At 43.6% G+C, this 18630-nt stretch overlaps 1 protein-coding gene across 2 annotated transcripts in view; it reads left to right on the top strand.

The window, feature by feature from the left end:
• Nucleotides 1–18630, top strand: part of MRTFA (myocardin related transcription factor A) — a 2407897-nt gene that overhangs the window by 1439863 nt on the left and 949404 nt on the right. For both annotated transcript variants that reach the window (XM_044075412.1, XM_044075419.1), the window contains one exon: nucleotides 11380–11502. In XM_044075412.1, the coding sequence (XP_043931347.1) occupies nucleotides 11380–11502 (123 nt within the window). The remainder of the gene's footprint in view (nucleotides 1–11379; nucleotides 11503–18630) is intronic.

The following is an 18630-nucleotide window of genomic DNA, read 5'->3' as shown; positions in this document are numbered from 1 at the left end:
AAGAAGATTCTATTAGCACGGAGACAGATTGGTGTTCCTTGGGCTCCTACCCCACTGGATCAGGAGATCATCAAATCTACTACTCCCCCATTACAAATTCATCCTCTGACTCCTGTAGCTTCAAAGTTTTTGGATCCAAGTTATCCAGATCCATCTGCCTGTCTGAGGACTCCGATCCCATTGGACCTGGAGAGCTCCCAGAGCCGCAGTTTACCTGTCAGATCTGAGATGTTGCATTCTACTCAGAAGCTTTCAAAGCCCTCTGTGCATATCGGAGCCTCCACACTGGATAGCTTGGCTTCATCTTCCACTTCAGGGGTTGTGCCGTTGGATCAGGGGAGGCCTACGATTCAAAAGCTTGTCTTCTCGGATCTGACAGTCTCTCTCTCTCTCTCTCTCTCTCTCAGTCTCTGAGCTGCTCCGCCTTCAAGGCTGCAAAGAGAGTACTTTCTTCTTTGACATTGCTTGACGGATCCTTTCCCCTCGGATCCCAAGTCCTCTGCCATGATGTCTCAGCACTCAGAACTTCACCATCTCCATCCACGGGGGCATTCAGTACCAAAACCCCAGGCTCCTGGCCAGGGAATTGTAATCTCCTCTTCTAATATCTCACCAGAGCACCCCATTGAGGAGGTCCTTAAGAAGAGGACGTGTAAGAGGAAACACTTGGACTCCCCAGAGGAGTCCATCACTGAAGAGACAGATTTTGATGAAGACGAAGGGTCTCTACGATCACCTCCTGAAGATGTCTCCTTTGGAGACATCCTGGAAATCCTTAAGCAGAGATATGGTTGGAAGTCCAGCAACTCTACGTTTGAAGAATCTGTTCTCCTGGAGGCTTTTGGTACTGTACCCTATATCATCCGCCTACCGATCTCACTGACTTTATTTCACAGTGGGCATGGAAGGACCCTGACATCACAGAGCCCATTCCTCATAGATCAGATAGAATAATGGCACCACCAGTGGATAGACAGTTTTAGGGAAGGGAGTTCCTTTTGATGCCATGGTCGTTACGGCAGTCACCAAGAAGGAACTAGCTGAGGAAAGTTCCAGGGAGTTGTGGGCGATGGACAGATTTGGGAAGCGTGTCTATGCTTCAGTGACCTGTTCTTTGAGTTCTCTGAACTATTTGACCCACTTTACTAGGCTACAGAGGGATTTGATCAAGGAGTTATCAAATACTCTCTCGGGTGCTGTTTCTGATGTATTTCAGGTGTCTTTTACTTCTCAGCTGATGACCCTTCAGTCCATATTTCATCTATGAGATTGATCTCATGTAGTGGAAGGAACATCAAGGGCAGTGGTACAGGTGTTTCCATAAGGAGACATGCTTGGATGTGCTTCTGTGAGTTTGTGGAGCCTTTCAAGTCTTCTTTCTTTAGTCAGAATATATTTATTTGGCCCCAAGGTAAAAGGCCCTCTGTCCAGGTGTGAGACATGCATTTTTCTGTAACTCAAAGAACCTTTTCCAGGAATCAAAAGAAGTGGTTGAAAAATGAGGTTCAAGAAATCTCAGGGTCCTTTTCAAGACACACTTGGAGGAACTTCCCCCAGAGGCAGATGAGGGAACTCTAATAGATGAAGACACCCTTGTGACAGAGGAGGCCCACAGAACCAGGGCTCCAGTGAATCGTTCTTTGACAAAAACTCTACCAGCACTCCTGAAAGGAGGCCCGGTTGTCTACCCCTGGAGACAGTTGGGGGATGTTTATTCCTCCACCAGAGAGCCTGGCTAGATGTAACAAAAGATACTTGGGTGCAGAGGATTGTTTCCAGAGGATATATTGTACCCTTTTCCTTTCTGCCCAATCCCAAGGAAAATCCCTGATGTTCCACCCAGTCAGAGGGAACAAGCAGCAATTCAAATACAAAAGCTGCTAGAAAAGAGTCATTCCAAGAGGTCCCGCCAGACCAGATAGAATCCAGAACTTACCTAAGGTTCTTTTTGGTGCCAAAGAAAACAGGTGACTGGAGACCAGTCCTGGTTCTCTCCAAACTAAACAAGACAGTTTGAAGAAAGTGTAGTTGTGTAAAATCTTACCATAACTTTAGATGTCCTTCTCTTCTATATGCTGCTTTATCTGTAATATGAGGGAGTCTGCCTCTGGTCTGCTTGTACGTCTGGCTATTTTACAGAAGATAGTTGCTCCTGCGAAGGTACATGTGACATCCCACGTCTCTCAGTGAACATTTGCCATAAACAGACAGGTGTAAAACGGATGTCAGCACGCACCTACCTCAGAACTGAGTGCCCCCAGAACCAGCGACTACGGAGTGGGTACTCAAGAGTCAGGCAAGTGTCGGGGGAAGGCAGGGTGGGAAAATATACAGCAGCATATAGAAGAGAAGGACATCTAAAGTTATGGTAAGATTTTACACAGCTATATTATGTCCTTCTATTCATATGCTGCTGTATCCATAACATGAGAGAGAGTACAAAAGCTCATGCTATTAAGAACTGGGTGGAGGAACAGAGACATTTTCCACAAAGCCATAAAGGATGGCTCTGGCAAATCCTGCTCTGGACCTTGAAGTGATGTCCAACCTAGAACTTGATGAAGGTACGGACAGATGACCATTTAGCTGCTTCTAAAATGACAGCTGTGTCCAAACCCCTTAAAGAAGGTACCAAAGGAGGACACCACCCTAGTGGAATGTGCCTTTACTGGGAAGGGAAGCTTTTTGCCATGGGCTGTGTAACAAAAAGAGAGAGTTTTAGAGATCCATGAAGAGATGGTTTGCTTGGAAACAGGATGTCCCAGGGCTCTTGGATGGTAGGAAATGGAGTATGTCCGATTTACGGATGGATTTGGTCTTGGCCAAATTGTATCCGAGTTGTCTGTGTACATCCAAGCAGTGGAGGATCCTTTCAGCAGGGCTTTGAGGCGAAGGGAAGAAGGTAGGAAGGTTGATGGCCTGATTCAGGGAAAGTTCATCATAAAGTTTGGGCATGAAGGATGGGTTAATACATAGGCAAACCCTGTCCTTGTGGAAGACTGTAAAATGGTGAGAGGCCATGAGGGCTTGCAGTTCAGAAATCCTTCTGGCTGAAGAAATGGCCACCAAGTGGATAGTTTTCCAAGTACAATGGAGAGAACAGTCCTTGGCTGTCTCAAAAGGTGGTAAGGTTAACTTTTCTAGAATAAAATTTAGATCCCAAGGGGGGGATGGTCTTCCTTGTGTAGTACCCCCTTCAGAAAAAGCTTCACTTCTAGTCTGGAAGCTAGAGGAGGTGTGAGAGGAAGGCATGCTGAGATGGCAGATAAGTGTGTCTTAATGGAAAAATAAGACAATCCAGCATTCATCAGTTCACACAGGTAAGACAAAACCACTGGAGGTTCTACTGTTAGTGTTTGGATGTTTTGTTTTAGACGGACAGAAAACCTCTTCAACTTGGATAGATAGGATTTTCTGGTAGTTTGTTTTCTGGGCTCCTGCAGAACCTGAAGTATATCCTCTGTGTAAAGGTGTCTAAAGGGAATTAACGTCCTATCACCCACAATGTAAGGTTCAAGGTGGCTAGTTGGGGTGTATGAGAGTTACCTTCTCCTGTGTGAGCAGGTCCATCCAGTTAGGTAACTTGTGGTGATTGCCCTTGGCTAGCTGATGTAATAGGGGGAACCAGTTCTGCCTTGGCCAGTAGGAGGTCACCAACAAGACTTGTGACTTTTCTCTCTGAATCTTCAGCAGAAATTTTTGTATGAGTGGGAAGGGGGGGGATGCATAAGCAAACATCCCCTTCCAAGGGAATGAAAGATCATCCACCCTCCATGCTTCGGTAGAAGGTATCCTGGAGCAGAAGGAGTTGTATGTTCATGGGGAAGGCAAAAAGATCCACCTGCGGAATACCCCATTGATGGACCAGGTCCAGGATCACATCCCTGTGTAACATTCATTCGTAGGATTCAGTCATCGTCCTGCTAGAGAATCTGCCATCACATTTTCTGCAGAAGGTATGTAGACAGCTAAAAGGTTTGCTCGTCTCTCTAGGGCAGTTTCCCATGCCTGCAGAGCCAGTCTGCACAGGAGGTAGGACCTTGTCCCCCTGTTACTTGATGTATCAGTGGAAAGTGGTATTGTCTGTGTACCACCTTAGAACTCCTGGCAGGATTCGATCCTTGAAGATTTGGAGGGCCAATATCAAGGCTCTCATCCCCTCTATTGGTTCAGGGTCCAAGTGTTTCTCACTCTCCATATTCCTAAAGTCACTCCCCAACATGTGTTTAAAGAATCTGTATTAAGGTCCTGATTAGGGAGCCGACAGGGCTTGGAGAGGGAGAATCCCCTTAAAACAGGAAGTGAAGAACATAATCTTGTCTGAAGGAAGACAGGCCATCATTTGCACTGTTAAGATCCTGCATCCTAAGAACACATTGTCCTGTGAGGGTATCAGGGAGGATTTCTGAAGGTTTACGGTGAACCCCAGACCTCTCAAGAGGAGATGGTGAAGTCTAGGTGTTGTAAGACCAATTTAATAGACAGTGCCTGGATCAGGATGTCATCCAAATGGGGGAAGAGTTGTATCCCTCCTGTTCTGGCAAAGGTAGTGACTGGGGTTAGGTACTTTGTGAACACTCTTGGGGCCATAGAGAGACCAAATGGCAAAGCACAGAATGAAAGTGTGCAGAACCCACTGAAAAGTGGAGGAATTTCCTGAAAAGCGAATGGATTGGGATGTGCAAGTAGGCGACTTTTATATCTAAGGACACCAGGAAGGCCTGAGGAAGGATTAGAGGAAGCAGAGTAGGAAGTGTGAGCATCCAATAGGAGGGGACCTGGAGGAAGGTGTTGAGATGGGACAAATTCAAAATTGGTCTCCGTAAACCTTCTTTCCTTGGGGCCAGGAACATCCTGGAATAGAATCCTTTTCCTCTTAATTGCGGAGGTACCTCTTGAGTTGTGCTTTGAGACAGAACATCCTGCAGAACTGGGGGAAAGCAAGCCATTTGGTCCCGAGGGGGTTGAGGAATGCCTTTGAAAGTGAGTCTGGTTTCCCCACACCATGACATATCACAGTTTTATAATAGAGAGTACCCAAGAGTCCTGGGTAACCTGTTTCCAAGCATGGTAGGACAGGAAGAGACGCATGGAGAGAGGGGTCTCTGGATTTAAGGGCTTGTAGTCGCACGCTACCAGGCTTGGCCTGAAAAAGCTGTTTTTGAGCTGGGATAAAGGGAGTAGACCTAGAGGGGGTCTGTTTCCTGGTATCCTTTTTCCCTTTGGATGGTATTTGTCTTGAAGGTCTTCTCAGAAATGTAGTTTTAGCTGGATAGTTCCTCTGAAAGTGGGTAACCAGGGAAACAGAACTTTGTCTGAGCTCCTGGATCTCCTTGCGCTTCTCCTGAAGAGCCTTAGAGTTCAGCAGTTGCTGAGCCAAACAAAGCTTTGTTGTCCAATTGAGCATCCATGAGTTTTGGCTTAATGTCATCAGGAGAGGCTGTAGCCTGAGCCAGGAATACCTCCTGATGACATAACCTGAGGCTGCAGCTCTAGATGAAGCCTCTACTGCATAATGACTACACTTAATGGAGTGTTTAGGTTACTTGACTACAGGAATTTAAGAGACTAGAAATTTTTACCTTGGCAGGAGAATCATGGAGCTCACCCATTTGCTTAATACCATCAGAAAGAAGGGACAATGAGTATTTGGCCATGTGCATTTGGTAGTTAGTAGCTCTCACTGTTAAAGTGGCAGACGCGTAAACTTTTTAGCCTAGGCATTCCATTAATCTACTCTCCTTGTCAGAGAGAAGGAGGGAGATGGAGAGGAGGAATTTGGAGGCTTTATCTGCAGCCACCAAAATGGTGGCAGGATCTGCAGAAGGGGCCTTGAAGAGAAATTTTGCATCTTTAGGTCCCAGTGGCCTAATGGATAAAGCATTGGCCTCCTAAGTCAGGGATTGTGGGTTTGAGTCCCATCTGGGATGATATAATATATATCTGGCATGACTTAGTGGTAAATCACTTTGTCTGTGGTGTGCAGGGTCCTGGGTTTGAGCCTTACAGAGGCTGTTTATTTTTTTGGTGGGAGGGTGGCCTTAATGGTTAAGGTGTTTGCCTTACAAACACAAGGTGCAAGGTTTGAGTTCACAAGGGATAATTGGCTAGGCTTAAAATGTCTCACAAGGGTAGTTAGCTTAGTACTAATCTATGAACTTTGTAAAACCTGTCTGGGTGCTTAGGTGCAGGGGATTGTGAGTGTGGGTTTTTAGAGGCAGTCAGGAAGCATCCAGACATGCAGGATGCACAGCAGGGACTGCAGACTGGTTAGGGGACTCCATTTGTAAGAGGTCATGATACCATTTTTGAGTCTCAGTAACCTGGCTGCAGTCCCACTTCAAGTCCTTCATCTGCACAATAGTTTCCCCAAAGGTAATATCTTCCTCTGGAGAGTCTGTACCATTTGACTCCTCCTTTGGAGAAGCATACTCCAGTGGGGAGGCAATTTGTGAAGTGTAAGGGATTCATCCCCTGAAGAATCCTTTTCAAAGGATAAGTTAGTAACTAGTTTACTGTTAGGGGTAGAAGCTGAAGGAGCCTGAGTAGGAGCAGAGACCTAGCGTAATGCAAGGCAGGCATTAAGTAGGTCTTGAGTAAAAGCCTGCCAGTCAGGTACCTGATCAGAAGGTATGGACATCGGAGAAGGAGCAGTATGCTTTGTCATTTGCTTCTCCTTTTTGTGGGCCACCGACACGCATGTGTCTGTGATGTGATGCAGGGACAGAGGGCTGGACGGTGGGCAACACTCCACAAGGTCTCAAATAACTTTGCGGACAGTAATTTGGGAAACCCCATGTGGGTTCTTAGAAATAATAAGTGTAGCTCCCCTCCCCGGTTCCCAAGTTGGATGCCTGTGACTCCCTCTGGGACGTGCCGGCAGCTTTCGCCTGGGTACCTGTCTGTGGAAGGTCTGCAGATTCCGACTTGGACTCTCGGCTTTCACTGGCCTTGAGAGGTACGGCTGGAATACAGGTCACAGTCATTGGATCAGGCTATGATTTTTTGGCCTTTTCAGTGGGCGTCTCTTCCAAGATTCCCAATGTTGAGTCCATGTCTTTAGTTAAACATTTCAAGTGCTGGTTCTCTAGGTATAACTTTAATGTGGAAAGATGACTCCTGAGGGTTTTGGGGACAAAGGCCTGACAGATTTCACAAGTGGTGTAGTCGTGGTCTTGGCCTAGACAGAATAGGCAGAGCTTGTGCGAGTCTTTATGTGGAATCTGCCTTCCACACTGACACTTGCCCTTTCTACCTTACATGAACCCAAAACACAGTAAAAATAAAAATCAAAAACCTGTATGGGGTACTTATCTGAGAATGGACAACACAAAGTCACTTCTGCAAGTGAGCTATGACCGGAGCTGGCAGTCGCACAGGTGGCAGAAAAGTTCTGAGGTAGGTGCATGCTGACATCCATTTTATACCCATCTGTTTATGGTCAACATTCACTGAGAGACATGGGACGCCACACGTACCTTCACAGTAGCAACTGTCTTTTGTAAAATGGCCGGACGTACGAGTCAACCAGAGGCAAACTCCCTCATGTTACGGATACAGCAGCATATGAATAGAAGAACATCCAAGTTTCAGATGGTCACGGTTCGTACCATTCTCCCCTTTTTGGGCAAGGATGACTGGATGTGCTCTGTAGACCTTCAGGACTCATACTATCACATAAAGATGAACAGACGGTCCAGAAGGTACTTAGACTTTCGGCTGGGAACCAATCCTTATCAATTCAGAGTACTGCCGCTTTGGACTCACCACAGTCCCCTGGGTGTTTACCAAGTGCATGTCAGTAGTAGCTGCTCACCTAAGACTGCAAGGATTCCGAGTGTTTCCATATCTGGACGACTTGTGCATTACAGCTTTGACCAGGCATCAACTTTATATGTGCAAGAGACCAGGTTCTCCAGACTTGCCCTCATGTAGAGATAACCATAAACTACGACAAATCGGTTCCCTTCCATTACCGAGAATTCAGTAAGACTTCAAGTCAAAAAAGATCTGCAGCACCTCAATTTCAGCCCAGCTGTTTCTTCAGGCTCTTTGATCGATGGCAGCAGCAATAACATTGGTACCACTTGACAGGTTTTGCATGAGAATTCTTCAGTGGGTGTTAACTGCTCAGTGGTCAATTCTTTATCAACCTGCATCATATAAGATAAGAGTCGCTCACATCTGCAAGAGAGATTTGAAATGGTGGATTAATTCAGACCAGGTTCTACAAGGTCATCCTTTCATTCCTTCTCAACCCAAGGCCATAGTGGCCACGGATGCTTCCCAACTGGGGGTGAGGGAGAGGTTTTGTATGGGGAAGGTAGTCCAAGGCACCTGGTCCCCCGAGGAGGCCAGTTTGCATATAAATGTCTTGGAGATGAGAGCAGTGCTGTTAGCATTGCAGGCATTTCAGAATGCTCTCCATTTGGGGACAGTTGCAGTACAGTCGGACATCATGTCAGTCATCTGGTACAGCAACAAACTGGGAGGAATCAAATCCTACCCATTGTGCCGATAAGGTCTTAGTGTGGCAGTGGGCAATCTCTTCCAACTGCTTTCTTTTACCAGCACACATTCTGGGGAAATCCATTGTGATAGCAGACCAATTAAGCATGTGCATTCTTCTACATCACGAATGGTCCCTCAATGAAAAGATTGTGAATACAGTCTTCCAACAATAGGGTCAGCCTTGTTGTGATCTATTTGCCCCCCCCCCTGAACAACAAATGCAGCAACTACTTTGATGTAGTCCTCCCACAGGGATCCCAGAGGAGCACTTTACTTCATGATTGCCCACCACAGTCTCCTTTATGAGCTTCTTTCCACTCCATTAATTCCCATATTTTTCAGAAAGTTGCAGAGTTGAAGAGCAAAGTCATCCTTATTGGCCTCAACAAATTTGGTTTCCCTTCCTTTGGCTTCGCCTAATTCAGCCACCTTGTTTTCTGGATCCAACTCCGAACCTCCTGCCTCTCCCATCAGGTATGATACAGCCAGACCTAGTGAATCTCAGGCTGGCTGCCTGGTTCCTTCAGTTCCATTAATAGCCAGACAATCTATGCTTTCTTTTCCAATCAATCATATTCTTTTGTCCTCCGATAAACCTTCTACCAGCAAACTGTACTCCAGCAAATGGAAGAGATTTGTTTTTTGGGATCAGAAATGTAATATTGAACCTTTTTCAGCCCTCGTTCATAATATCTTGGAATTTCTAGCACATCTTTTTGAAGAAGGAACTAGTTTTTTTACTGTTAAAGTACAATTAGCAGCGATTTCCAATTTTCATGCTGGAATAGATGGTTCTTTTGTAGCATCCCATAAGTTGAGCAAAGCCTTTTTAAAAGACACTCTACTCTTAAGGCCACATTTTCAGTTTCTTAATCCCACCTTGGGACCTTAACCTTGTGCTGCAGTCTCTTACATAATCCCCTTTTGAACCCTCGGCTACATGCAAACTCTGATATCTTTCATGGAAGAAAATTTTCTTAGTGATTACTACCTCGGCCATAATTTAAGATCCAAGCATTGTGTTTGAAACCTCCATACTTGATTTTTCATAAACTCACAGTTGCTTTGCGTACCAACCCGTCTTTTCTTCCAAAGGTGGTGTCAGAATGCAATATAAATCAATCTATTAATTTGCCAACATTCTTTCTCAAATTTTCTAACAAAGGAGCATATGTATTACATTTATTGGATGTTCATGGACAGTTACATTTTTATTTACATATGCCAAAAAAAAATCATAAACTCTGATCAGTTATTTGTTTCATATGCAGAACCATCATTGGGTAAACCAGTTGCTCTATCTAGACGGATAAATTGAATTTCTTTTGTGTATAACAAATTGGGTATTGCTCTGACAAAGCCTGTTTGAGCCCACTCCACCAGATCGATGGCAACTTCTTCAGTTTTTCAATCCAGTGTGTCCATGGATGAAATTTGTGCGGCAGCTACTTTGTCTACTCCCCATACCTTTGTTACTCACTCCAGATTAGATCTAGTCTCCAGAGGAAGGGCATCTTTTTGGTTGTATCCTTCCTTGAGTCCTTCCCTGAATCCACCCTGGAAATTAGGTAGCTTGAGACTCTGTACCTTCACCTAAGGACAGAATGAAAATTGACATAATCAGATAAAGAAGTTTGTACTCACCATAACGTTCCATCTGTGTTGTCCATTTTCATTTTTTCTCCCCTCCCCTCCCCTCCCACCAACCCTCACCCTAAAGGCTTCTGGAAGAATGAATGCTTATTGGACATGTATGTCCTTAATTTTTATATAAGCTCCAGGTATAGCTTCTCCATAGTAATTTCCATGTTTTACTTTCTACTAAGGCAGCAAACAAGATCTGAGATAATTGGGGTTGGTGCATTATGGTAAGGGAGAAGCTCAAGAGTTTTTGGCTGCCACTATCCAAACCTATTATTTGAGGAAGAATGAAAATAGACAACACAGAAAGAACGTTATGGTGAGTACATAACGTTTTCATCAGCTGAATAAATATCTATATATTTTTTTCTTTATGCTCATTGATTCATTCCTCCAATACTGTTGGTTTGAGATTATATGATATGTGCTAGGGAAGGCTTATTTATATTAAGGCTCAAAAAAAAAAAACATGTTTCATTACTTAATGTTTTTTCTTAAGTATATTTTTCAGCTTTGTTTTTGCATTCCTTCAATTTACTTACTGACCACCTTCTGCTTTTTCAGTACATTATTTTTAAAAGCAGGCAAGGTGGTTAGAAGATGTATCTGTGTAATCATGTTTAGGGAGATGTGTCTGTGTAATCTTAACACCCAGCATGAAAAAATGCATGTTAAGTACCCATGGTAACTGCTCTGTCCAGACACACAGCTTCTCATCCTTGGTCCTATAAGGTCCAGCTGAAATTCTTGGTCTTATGCAGTATCATGCACCAGTAGTATAATGGAAGAATATGATGTCCAGACCCTTAAAATGTTACAGACTTACTTGTTTTCTGTTCTTTGAAGACGTGGATGTAAAATAGTTACATGATGTGTTTCATCACTTGACCGATGGACATCCAGTGATGCCCCCCTCCCCGGTCTTCTTTTATACATTCCTTTTCTTTGCTGGGAGATTTTACAGGGCTGATAGAACAGGCCTCCTGCAGGTGTCTCACATTTTTTGTGCAGCTTGATTTGCGCTATATCTTTGCTACGGGAATAACTTGTTTTAATTCCGTAAATGTTACCTTACCATAATTTTCCTTGATATCTTGCATAATTTGCACTGAGAACAGACCTCTATAGCCACTCTTACTTAAGCTGTGGTTCAAGCTAGAATGTATTTATTTAAAAAATAATGTCTGTTATCATTAGTGTTATAATTTTGTTGTTTCTTTACTTTAGATTTTGGCTCCAAAGAAATCTGGCATAGAGTGCAGCAAATCACTTCCTTCTGAGCCTCAGCCTTCCAGACCCCCTCCAAATGAAGTTATACCTCCAACAAAACCAACCCCAGCACTTATTAAAGTAAGAAATCAGTTACAGTGAAGCTGTGTTTATTATTTTTGGTTTTCTGTAGACAACCTGCTTATACTGACTACTAGTACAGAAGGCTACAGTTAGAATCCTATGTTTATGAAGTTACAGATATATCATACAGATTTATGATCTCCAAATATAAACATTTTGAAGTAGTCTACTAAGTTGAGGAAAGGAATATTGATGCCTGCAAAGTCCCCAATAAATATGCAATAGTCTCCAAAAACATTTTTGCTGTTCTCCGAATAAATCTTCACTTAATATTGTAAGATGTTAGTCATTCTGTTTTTTTCTCACTATTCACAGTAATGTGGAGAAAACGTAGACCCTTTTCCTTAACTGTAGACAAGTAATAGTGAAAATCAGAAATTAATGTGTAAATATAGATGTTCTTCGTGTTTAATTTAGTGGTGAATTTATCACAAGATAAGAAAATTACTAAGAACAACAGAATTTTCTAGCAATTAAATTGTACACCACGAAAGTACAGATGTTCAAAGGAAATACTTAAGCATGTATTAGTTTAACTGGTTTAAAAGAGACCAAGTGTGTGTGCAGTTTACATTAAACAAGTAGTCTCTCCCAAGTAAAAAGTCATGTGCCCCCAAGGCAGTCATACAAGAGCCCTTTGTAAGCTTATACTGCACTAACACTCAGACTTTCTGCGTACATTAACTTCAGTATATACAACCAGGCTGATGTATGAGTAAACTAAACATTTATTTACTCTGTGAAAAGTCAACAATATTAAATGTAACTGCAGGCTCAAGTACAGGGAGTACGTGTATAACTTTATGGTTTCCCTTTGTCTCTCAGTAAAGAAAATTAACTTGATGGGATTATGGCAAGCCATAGTTCCTTAATTGTATTACAAATGTTTGTTTAGGAAACCTCGTAATTTCAGAATTGATTTAAACCAAATATTGATGGTGATGCACAAGTTTAACATTTTTGCAGGCAGCAGAGTTCACAAGATGAGCCTTTAATAGAGAAAAAAATATCCTGAGATAAACAGCATGGATCACTGTTGCAGCAGCCTAAGATGTCCTTCTGTTTACTTGCTGCAATATTCTTAACTTGAGGGATCTCCCACCTAAAGGCGACCTGACGTCAGCCAGTATACAAAAGTCTACTGTAGGGTACGTGGGAAGTTGCACATAGGCTGCAGTCAGACGTAGGTCATAAAAGTGATGTATGCAGTACCATTCTCAGAATTTTCTGACACCAGTCAGAATGCCATTCCAACTGTCGGTCTGATCGTTTCAGTGATTGCACGTGCCCCGTTGGGGAATATTTTCTCTTATCACTGTCTTGGTTATGTCATCAAGGAAGGGCAAGTGCCAGTGTGGCAGACAAATTCCACATAAGGACAGCCATTCAGTGTCTGTTTAGGGCCTGACCAAGACCACAAGTCCTATAGCATTTGCCAGTCCTTCGTACCTAAGTCCCTTTGAAGCCGTTTCTCTTATCTTGCTATTTATTTAGAGAACCAATGGCTGAAATTGTTAATTAATCATATGGAGGTTACGTTGGGGTCTGATGCTGGGCTGGTGAAGCACAAGGTCAAGAAACCTCGGTCTGTGGCTTTCACTGCACCTCCACCATCAGACGTTATTCCCGAGATGTTTGTCAACCCGAAGGCACGTTTGACTTCAGCACGGATTCACAGGCTGAGCACAGATGTCCTTCATGTTTCACTGTTGCAGTCATTACATTTGGGTAATCTGCTGGCAGGTTGCCCTCAGTCGGCCTGAATTCCAAAGTCTTTGTAGTCTCTTCCATGACGTCAGGGGTATAAAACAAGCAGCCAATGCCATTTTCTTTAGCCTTTCTTGCTGCGCGGTGCCCGAAGCAGAAGCATTTCGCAAGTGCCGGTCGGCCGACTCCTGAAATGTTCGAGTTTGAGTTTCAGAACCGAAGTCTTCACTAAAGCGAAGTACCCCATTGGGGAAACTTTTTTCTTGCTCCATACTGATGTCAGAAAAAGTTAATAATTGTGTTACTTGTGGGAAGCAAATACCTCATAAGGATTTCCATTTATACTGTATTCCTTGCCTAGGCCCTGATCACAACGTGCTTGGCTGTCAGTTTTGTGCTAGATTTAACCAGCGCACTATTAAGCGTCGGTATATTTTTGCCTCAAAGTATTTTGGAAACAGATTTAACTACCCTGAAATGTCATCGAATAGCAATCCGACTACTGGAGTACATAAAAATTGCAAAGAAAAGGACGGAGACAGATAGCCGAGGTCCAAAACCAATGACGAAGCTTCTCCTAAGCCAGTCGCCGGTTCGCCGGTACTTGGTGAGGAGCTTTCGCAGCCCCTGATAACTGCTACTTTCGAGTCGCAGGCCCCTGCCGAGACCCATGTGGAGTCCGGCACGCTGCGAGATACTCAAAGTATTGGATCCACGAATGTATTGCCTACGGATGGGTCTGGAGCCGCTGAGCAGACACCGGCTTGTGAGGGTGTATTCAGGCCTCAACATTTTTATATCAAACCGATGACAGCTGCAAAACCAAAGAAAAAAGCAACTTCTAAAACTAAAAAAACGACTCATGAGCCATGTGCACAGGCCGCTATGCCTAAAAAACAGATGATCAAAATGGCTGTAGACCTTATTACCTTGATCAGGGGTTCCCATCCCCCTCCTGATAAGAGGCCTAGGCAAGACACTGATTATGAATCTTCAGATCAGGTTTCTATTTCTTCTGATTTCTCTTCTATCAGGAATTATCTATACCTCCCTATGAGGATTCTGATGCAGAGGAGTCTATACCATCTGCATCACCTCCTGAGGATTATTAATTTGGAGAAACCTTGCAGGTTTTGAAGGAGCATTTTCACTGGGAGAGTCAGGATTTCTCAGAATCCAAAAAGAGGCTCAGGGATTTCCTTCTTCTCCCTCAGGACAGGCCTTTAGCCATACCCCCTGTTTTAGACATTGTGGATGATGTGTTTTCAGAGTCAGGCTTGACCCCTGACTCCTTACCTCTGGCTCCCAGCAAGGCTGACAGATATGGTTTTGGCCGTGCACTCCCCCGTGCATAGGACTTTGTTTGGAAAGATATTACAGGGTCCCTGACTCTCACAAATTTTTATTTAGAAACCCTGCTGCTGATCCTGAAACTATTTCACAGGGTCCAAAAGGAGTTAAGGCCTCAACAGCAAAACATCCTACCCCCACTGACAGAGATTCAAGGGCACTGGATAGATGGGGAAAAAAGGTTTATACATCTGCGACCTTGTCAGTTAGGGCCTTAAACTGCCAGTTTCATATGCTCCAGTATCAACAACATGTTATGGGATTGCTGAAACAGAAAATGATGTTGATTTCTGAATGTGCAGAAAGTAAAGAATTGCAGGAATTATTGCATGCAGCTGAACAGGTTGGAAAGCATACTTTGCAATGTGGTTTTGATTCCTTAGAGGCCTCCTGCAGGGCCGCAGTTACTGGATCTGTGATTAGGAGGCATGCCTGGCTAAAAGAGCAAAATTTGCCTGATCATGTTAAAGCTAAATTACTGGATGTACCTTTACAGCATAATACTCTGGTATTAAGGCAGAAGAGGTGTTAAAGAAAGTGGAAGACAAAGCTAAGTGTATGTAAACTGTAAAAGACTTCTTACAAGTGCAGCCACCAAGATTCAGTAGACATTGGCCTACAAAAAATTGGTCCTTTCCTGTGTCAGACAGAGCTCAAAGGGGGAAATCCAGATGCCCTAAGGGTTCCAGATACCAGGCACAAGATTCTTACAGGTCAAAGCAATGGGATGCTTCTACCTCCAAATCTGGAGGAGATAAAGCACAAACCTACAGAAAACAGTCCCAATGACTTCCTTCTGCCTTCACCAAGCACTTATCTTTTGGCAGCACCCTTAGGGGGAAAATTAACACTTTTTGCTCAAAATTGGCTGTTAATAACCCAGGACAAGTGGGTGCTAAACATATTATCACACGGATACAGATTCCATTTCCATACTCTGCCAATGGCAAACGATTGGCCAGATCTGCCAAAAAAATCAGTGGGCAGAGACATAGAAACAGGTTACGTCCCTCATGGATATGGGGGCCATTCTGCCAGTACCAGAACAGGAAAAAGGACAAGGTTTTTACTCAAGACTTTTCTAGGTACCCAGAAAGGGCAAGGCCTGGCGGCCAATACTGGATTTATTGATTTTGAACACATACCTGGACATTCAAAAATTAAAAATGCTGACTTTGCAGCAGCTTCTGCTCATGCTGGGCAAGAATGCTTGGCTGGTGACATTAAACCTAAAAGAGGCATACCTGCATGCCCCAATAAGACAATCTTGCAGAAGATACCTCAGATTCAAGGCTGGCTTAATGCATTACCAATTCTCTGCACTGCCCTTTGGCTTATCTACTGCGCCCAGGGTCTTTACAAAGTGCCTGGCACCAGTAATTGCTTTTTGCAGACAAAGAAGTATACAGATATATCCTCACTTGGATGACTGTCTCATTCAAGTAGAGAACAAGGGCATTCTTCTTCAACACCTGGCGTTTGTGAAAAGGCTTCTAACATTCCTAGGGTACACAATAAACGAAAATAAATCACAACTGGTACCCTCTCAAAAGATAACATTCCTGGGTGCAAGCTTGAATACAACTGCCCAGATGGCTTACCTCATGCCAGACAAACAAAGGCAACTGACTACTTACTTCAAACTGATGGCAACAAAAACCCAGTTATCTGCAAGACAAACTCTGCAGGCTTTGGGCTTCATGGCGTCCTGCATCCTACTGATCCCATATGCAAGACTGCATATGAAGGAACTTCAATGGTACCTAAAACGTTTATGGAGTCAACATTGTCACAGTCTGGGAACAATGATTCCTTTCATTCCCTGCCTGTAACAGAAGTTTCTATGGTGGGCAAAGGCATGCCACCAAAACATGGGACGGGCCTTCACTGTATCCCCTGCCAGACAAACCTTAACAGACTCATCAGATTATGCCTGGGGCAGCCCACATGGCGGGTAGATGCATTCAGGGCATATGGACCCCAAAACAAATGCATCTACATATCAACCAAAAAGAGACGCTAGCTCTTCCAAATGTCCTGACAGCCTTCAAGAACTTACTTCATCCAGGACAACTACCGATAAAGACGGACAACACCACGGTTATGTGGTATATAAACAAGCAGGGGGGCATGCACTCATACCCCCTTTGCAGATTAGCCATGGCACTGTGGGACACAGCTTTGACTTACCAAATACATCTTCAAGCTCAATTCCTGCCAGGAAAACAAAATACTCTGGCAGACAATTTAAGCAGAAATCTTATGGACCCTCATGAGTAGAAACTAGATCCACAAGTCTTCAGCATGATACCAAAGAAATGGGGGAGCCCGGACATAGATCTATTTGCCTCTCCTCAAAATTATCAGTTGAAAAGATTCTGCACAAGGACTTATCACAGACAAGCATGGAAAGTGGACGCCCTATCCTTCAGTTGGAAAAACCTGTCCATTTACCCCTTTTCTCCTCTGCCTCTTTTTCCCAGGGTCCTACTAAAAGTCAGACAAGAGAAACCAAAGATGATACTAATTGCCCGGACTGGCCCCATCAATACTACCCAGTCCTAAGGAACTTGTCTCAATACCCAGCTTGGACCTTACCTCAAAGACCTCAACTACTGTCCCATCAAAACAATCAGATCCTGTACAATCAACTCCAGACACTGAACCTGGCGGCATAGCTGATCATGTAGTTATACAAACAACACCTCTCAGTAAAGCTGTGATGTATGTCATTTTGGAAGCCAGAAGGCCTAGTACTAGAAAATCTTATGTTGATAAATGGAAGAGATTCTGTGCTTGGAATCAAGCACAAGGAACTGATACAGCAGAACCAAATATTCCTCAGATATTATAATACTTGACTGAGATGCTTGACAAAGGCCTATCTTTCTCATCAATTAAAATCCATGCCTCTGCCATTTCAGCTCATTACAATACAGAGCCACCAATCTTTTCTCATCCTTTACTAAAGCAGTATCTTAGAGGAGCCAAAAATTTAAGGCATCCTAGATCACCAATACCTGCATGGGACCTTGATTATGTGTTAGAAAAGCTAACCCTGCCTCCATTTGAACCAGCTGCTACTGCTGATATAAAGTTCTTATCATGGAAAACCGGTCTGCTACTAGCAATTAATTCAGCAAGAAGAGTCTCAGAGCTACAGGCCCTCATGGCCGTGGAGCCTTTTATCATATTTTACCCAGACAGGGTGTCTCTGAGGACAAATCCTTAATTTATGCCTAAGGTGGTTTCCAGTGTGGCCCTTAACCAAACTATTCATCTGCCAACCTTTTATCCAAATCCGCAGAACAAGGGGGAGATAATTCTGCATTCCTTGGACTTACACAGACAGCTAAGATTCTACTTGAGCAGGACTAAAGCTCTAAGAAAAATTGAGCAATTACTAGTGACATATGCTGCAGGATCAGAAGGAAAGGCTATTTCAAAGCAGACTGTTTCAAAATGGATAAGCCACTGCATTTGTTTCTGCTGCTTACACCATAGCAAACCTGTGCCCAAGGGCATTAGGTCTCATTCCACCAGAGCTGCAGCTACTTCAGCAGCCTTTCTCAGAGGAGTACCAACCAAAGACATTCTAGAGGCTGCTACTTGGATTTCTCTTCACACCTTTACAAAGCATTATCATTTGCCTCTCTACTCTAAGTCCAGGGCAGGCTTTACCACTGCAGTTCTGCAGGGCCTTATAGCCACACCTAATGCTGTTTAGCTTCAGCCTCCCATCCATAGCTTTGGAATTCTACCAAAATGTAATGGCTGCAACAGTGAAACACGAAGAACATAGTACAGTTGTGTACACTTACCATAAATGTAGATGTTTGAGTGTATTCACTGTTGCCATCCAGGTTACCCACCCGCCATCCCCTGTCATTCTGGAGTTTATCATTCCTTCTCTATCTTCTACAACCTGTGTGGTGTATTTGCTTGTAGATGAAGGTAAAGTTTGTATTGATGCATATATATATATAGTTTATATATATATATATATATATATTTGCTACCTTTTTGGGGGCACCTGACATTTGGGGCAAGAAAAACTAAAGAAAATGG

This window comes from Protopterus annectens, chromosome 1.part1, assembly GCF_019279795.1.
Source record: "Protopterus annectens isolate FY-2018-M chromosome 1.part1, PAN1.0, whole genome shotgun sequence".
Classification (NCBI taxonomy): domain Eukaryota; kingdom Metazoa; phylum Chordata; order Ceratodontiformes; family Protopteridae; genus Protopterus; species Protopterus annectens.
This window is presented reverse-complemented; position numbering and strand designations above follow the sequence as displayed.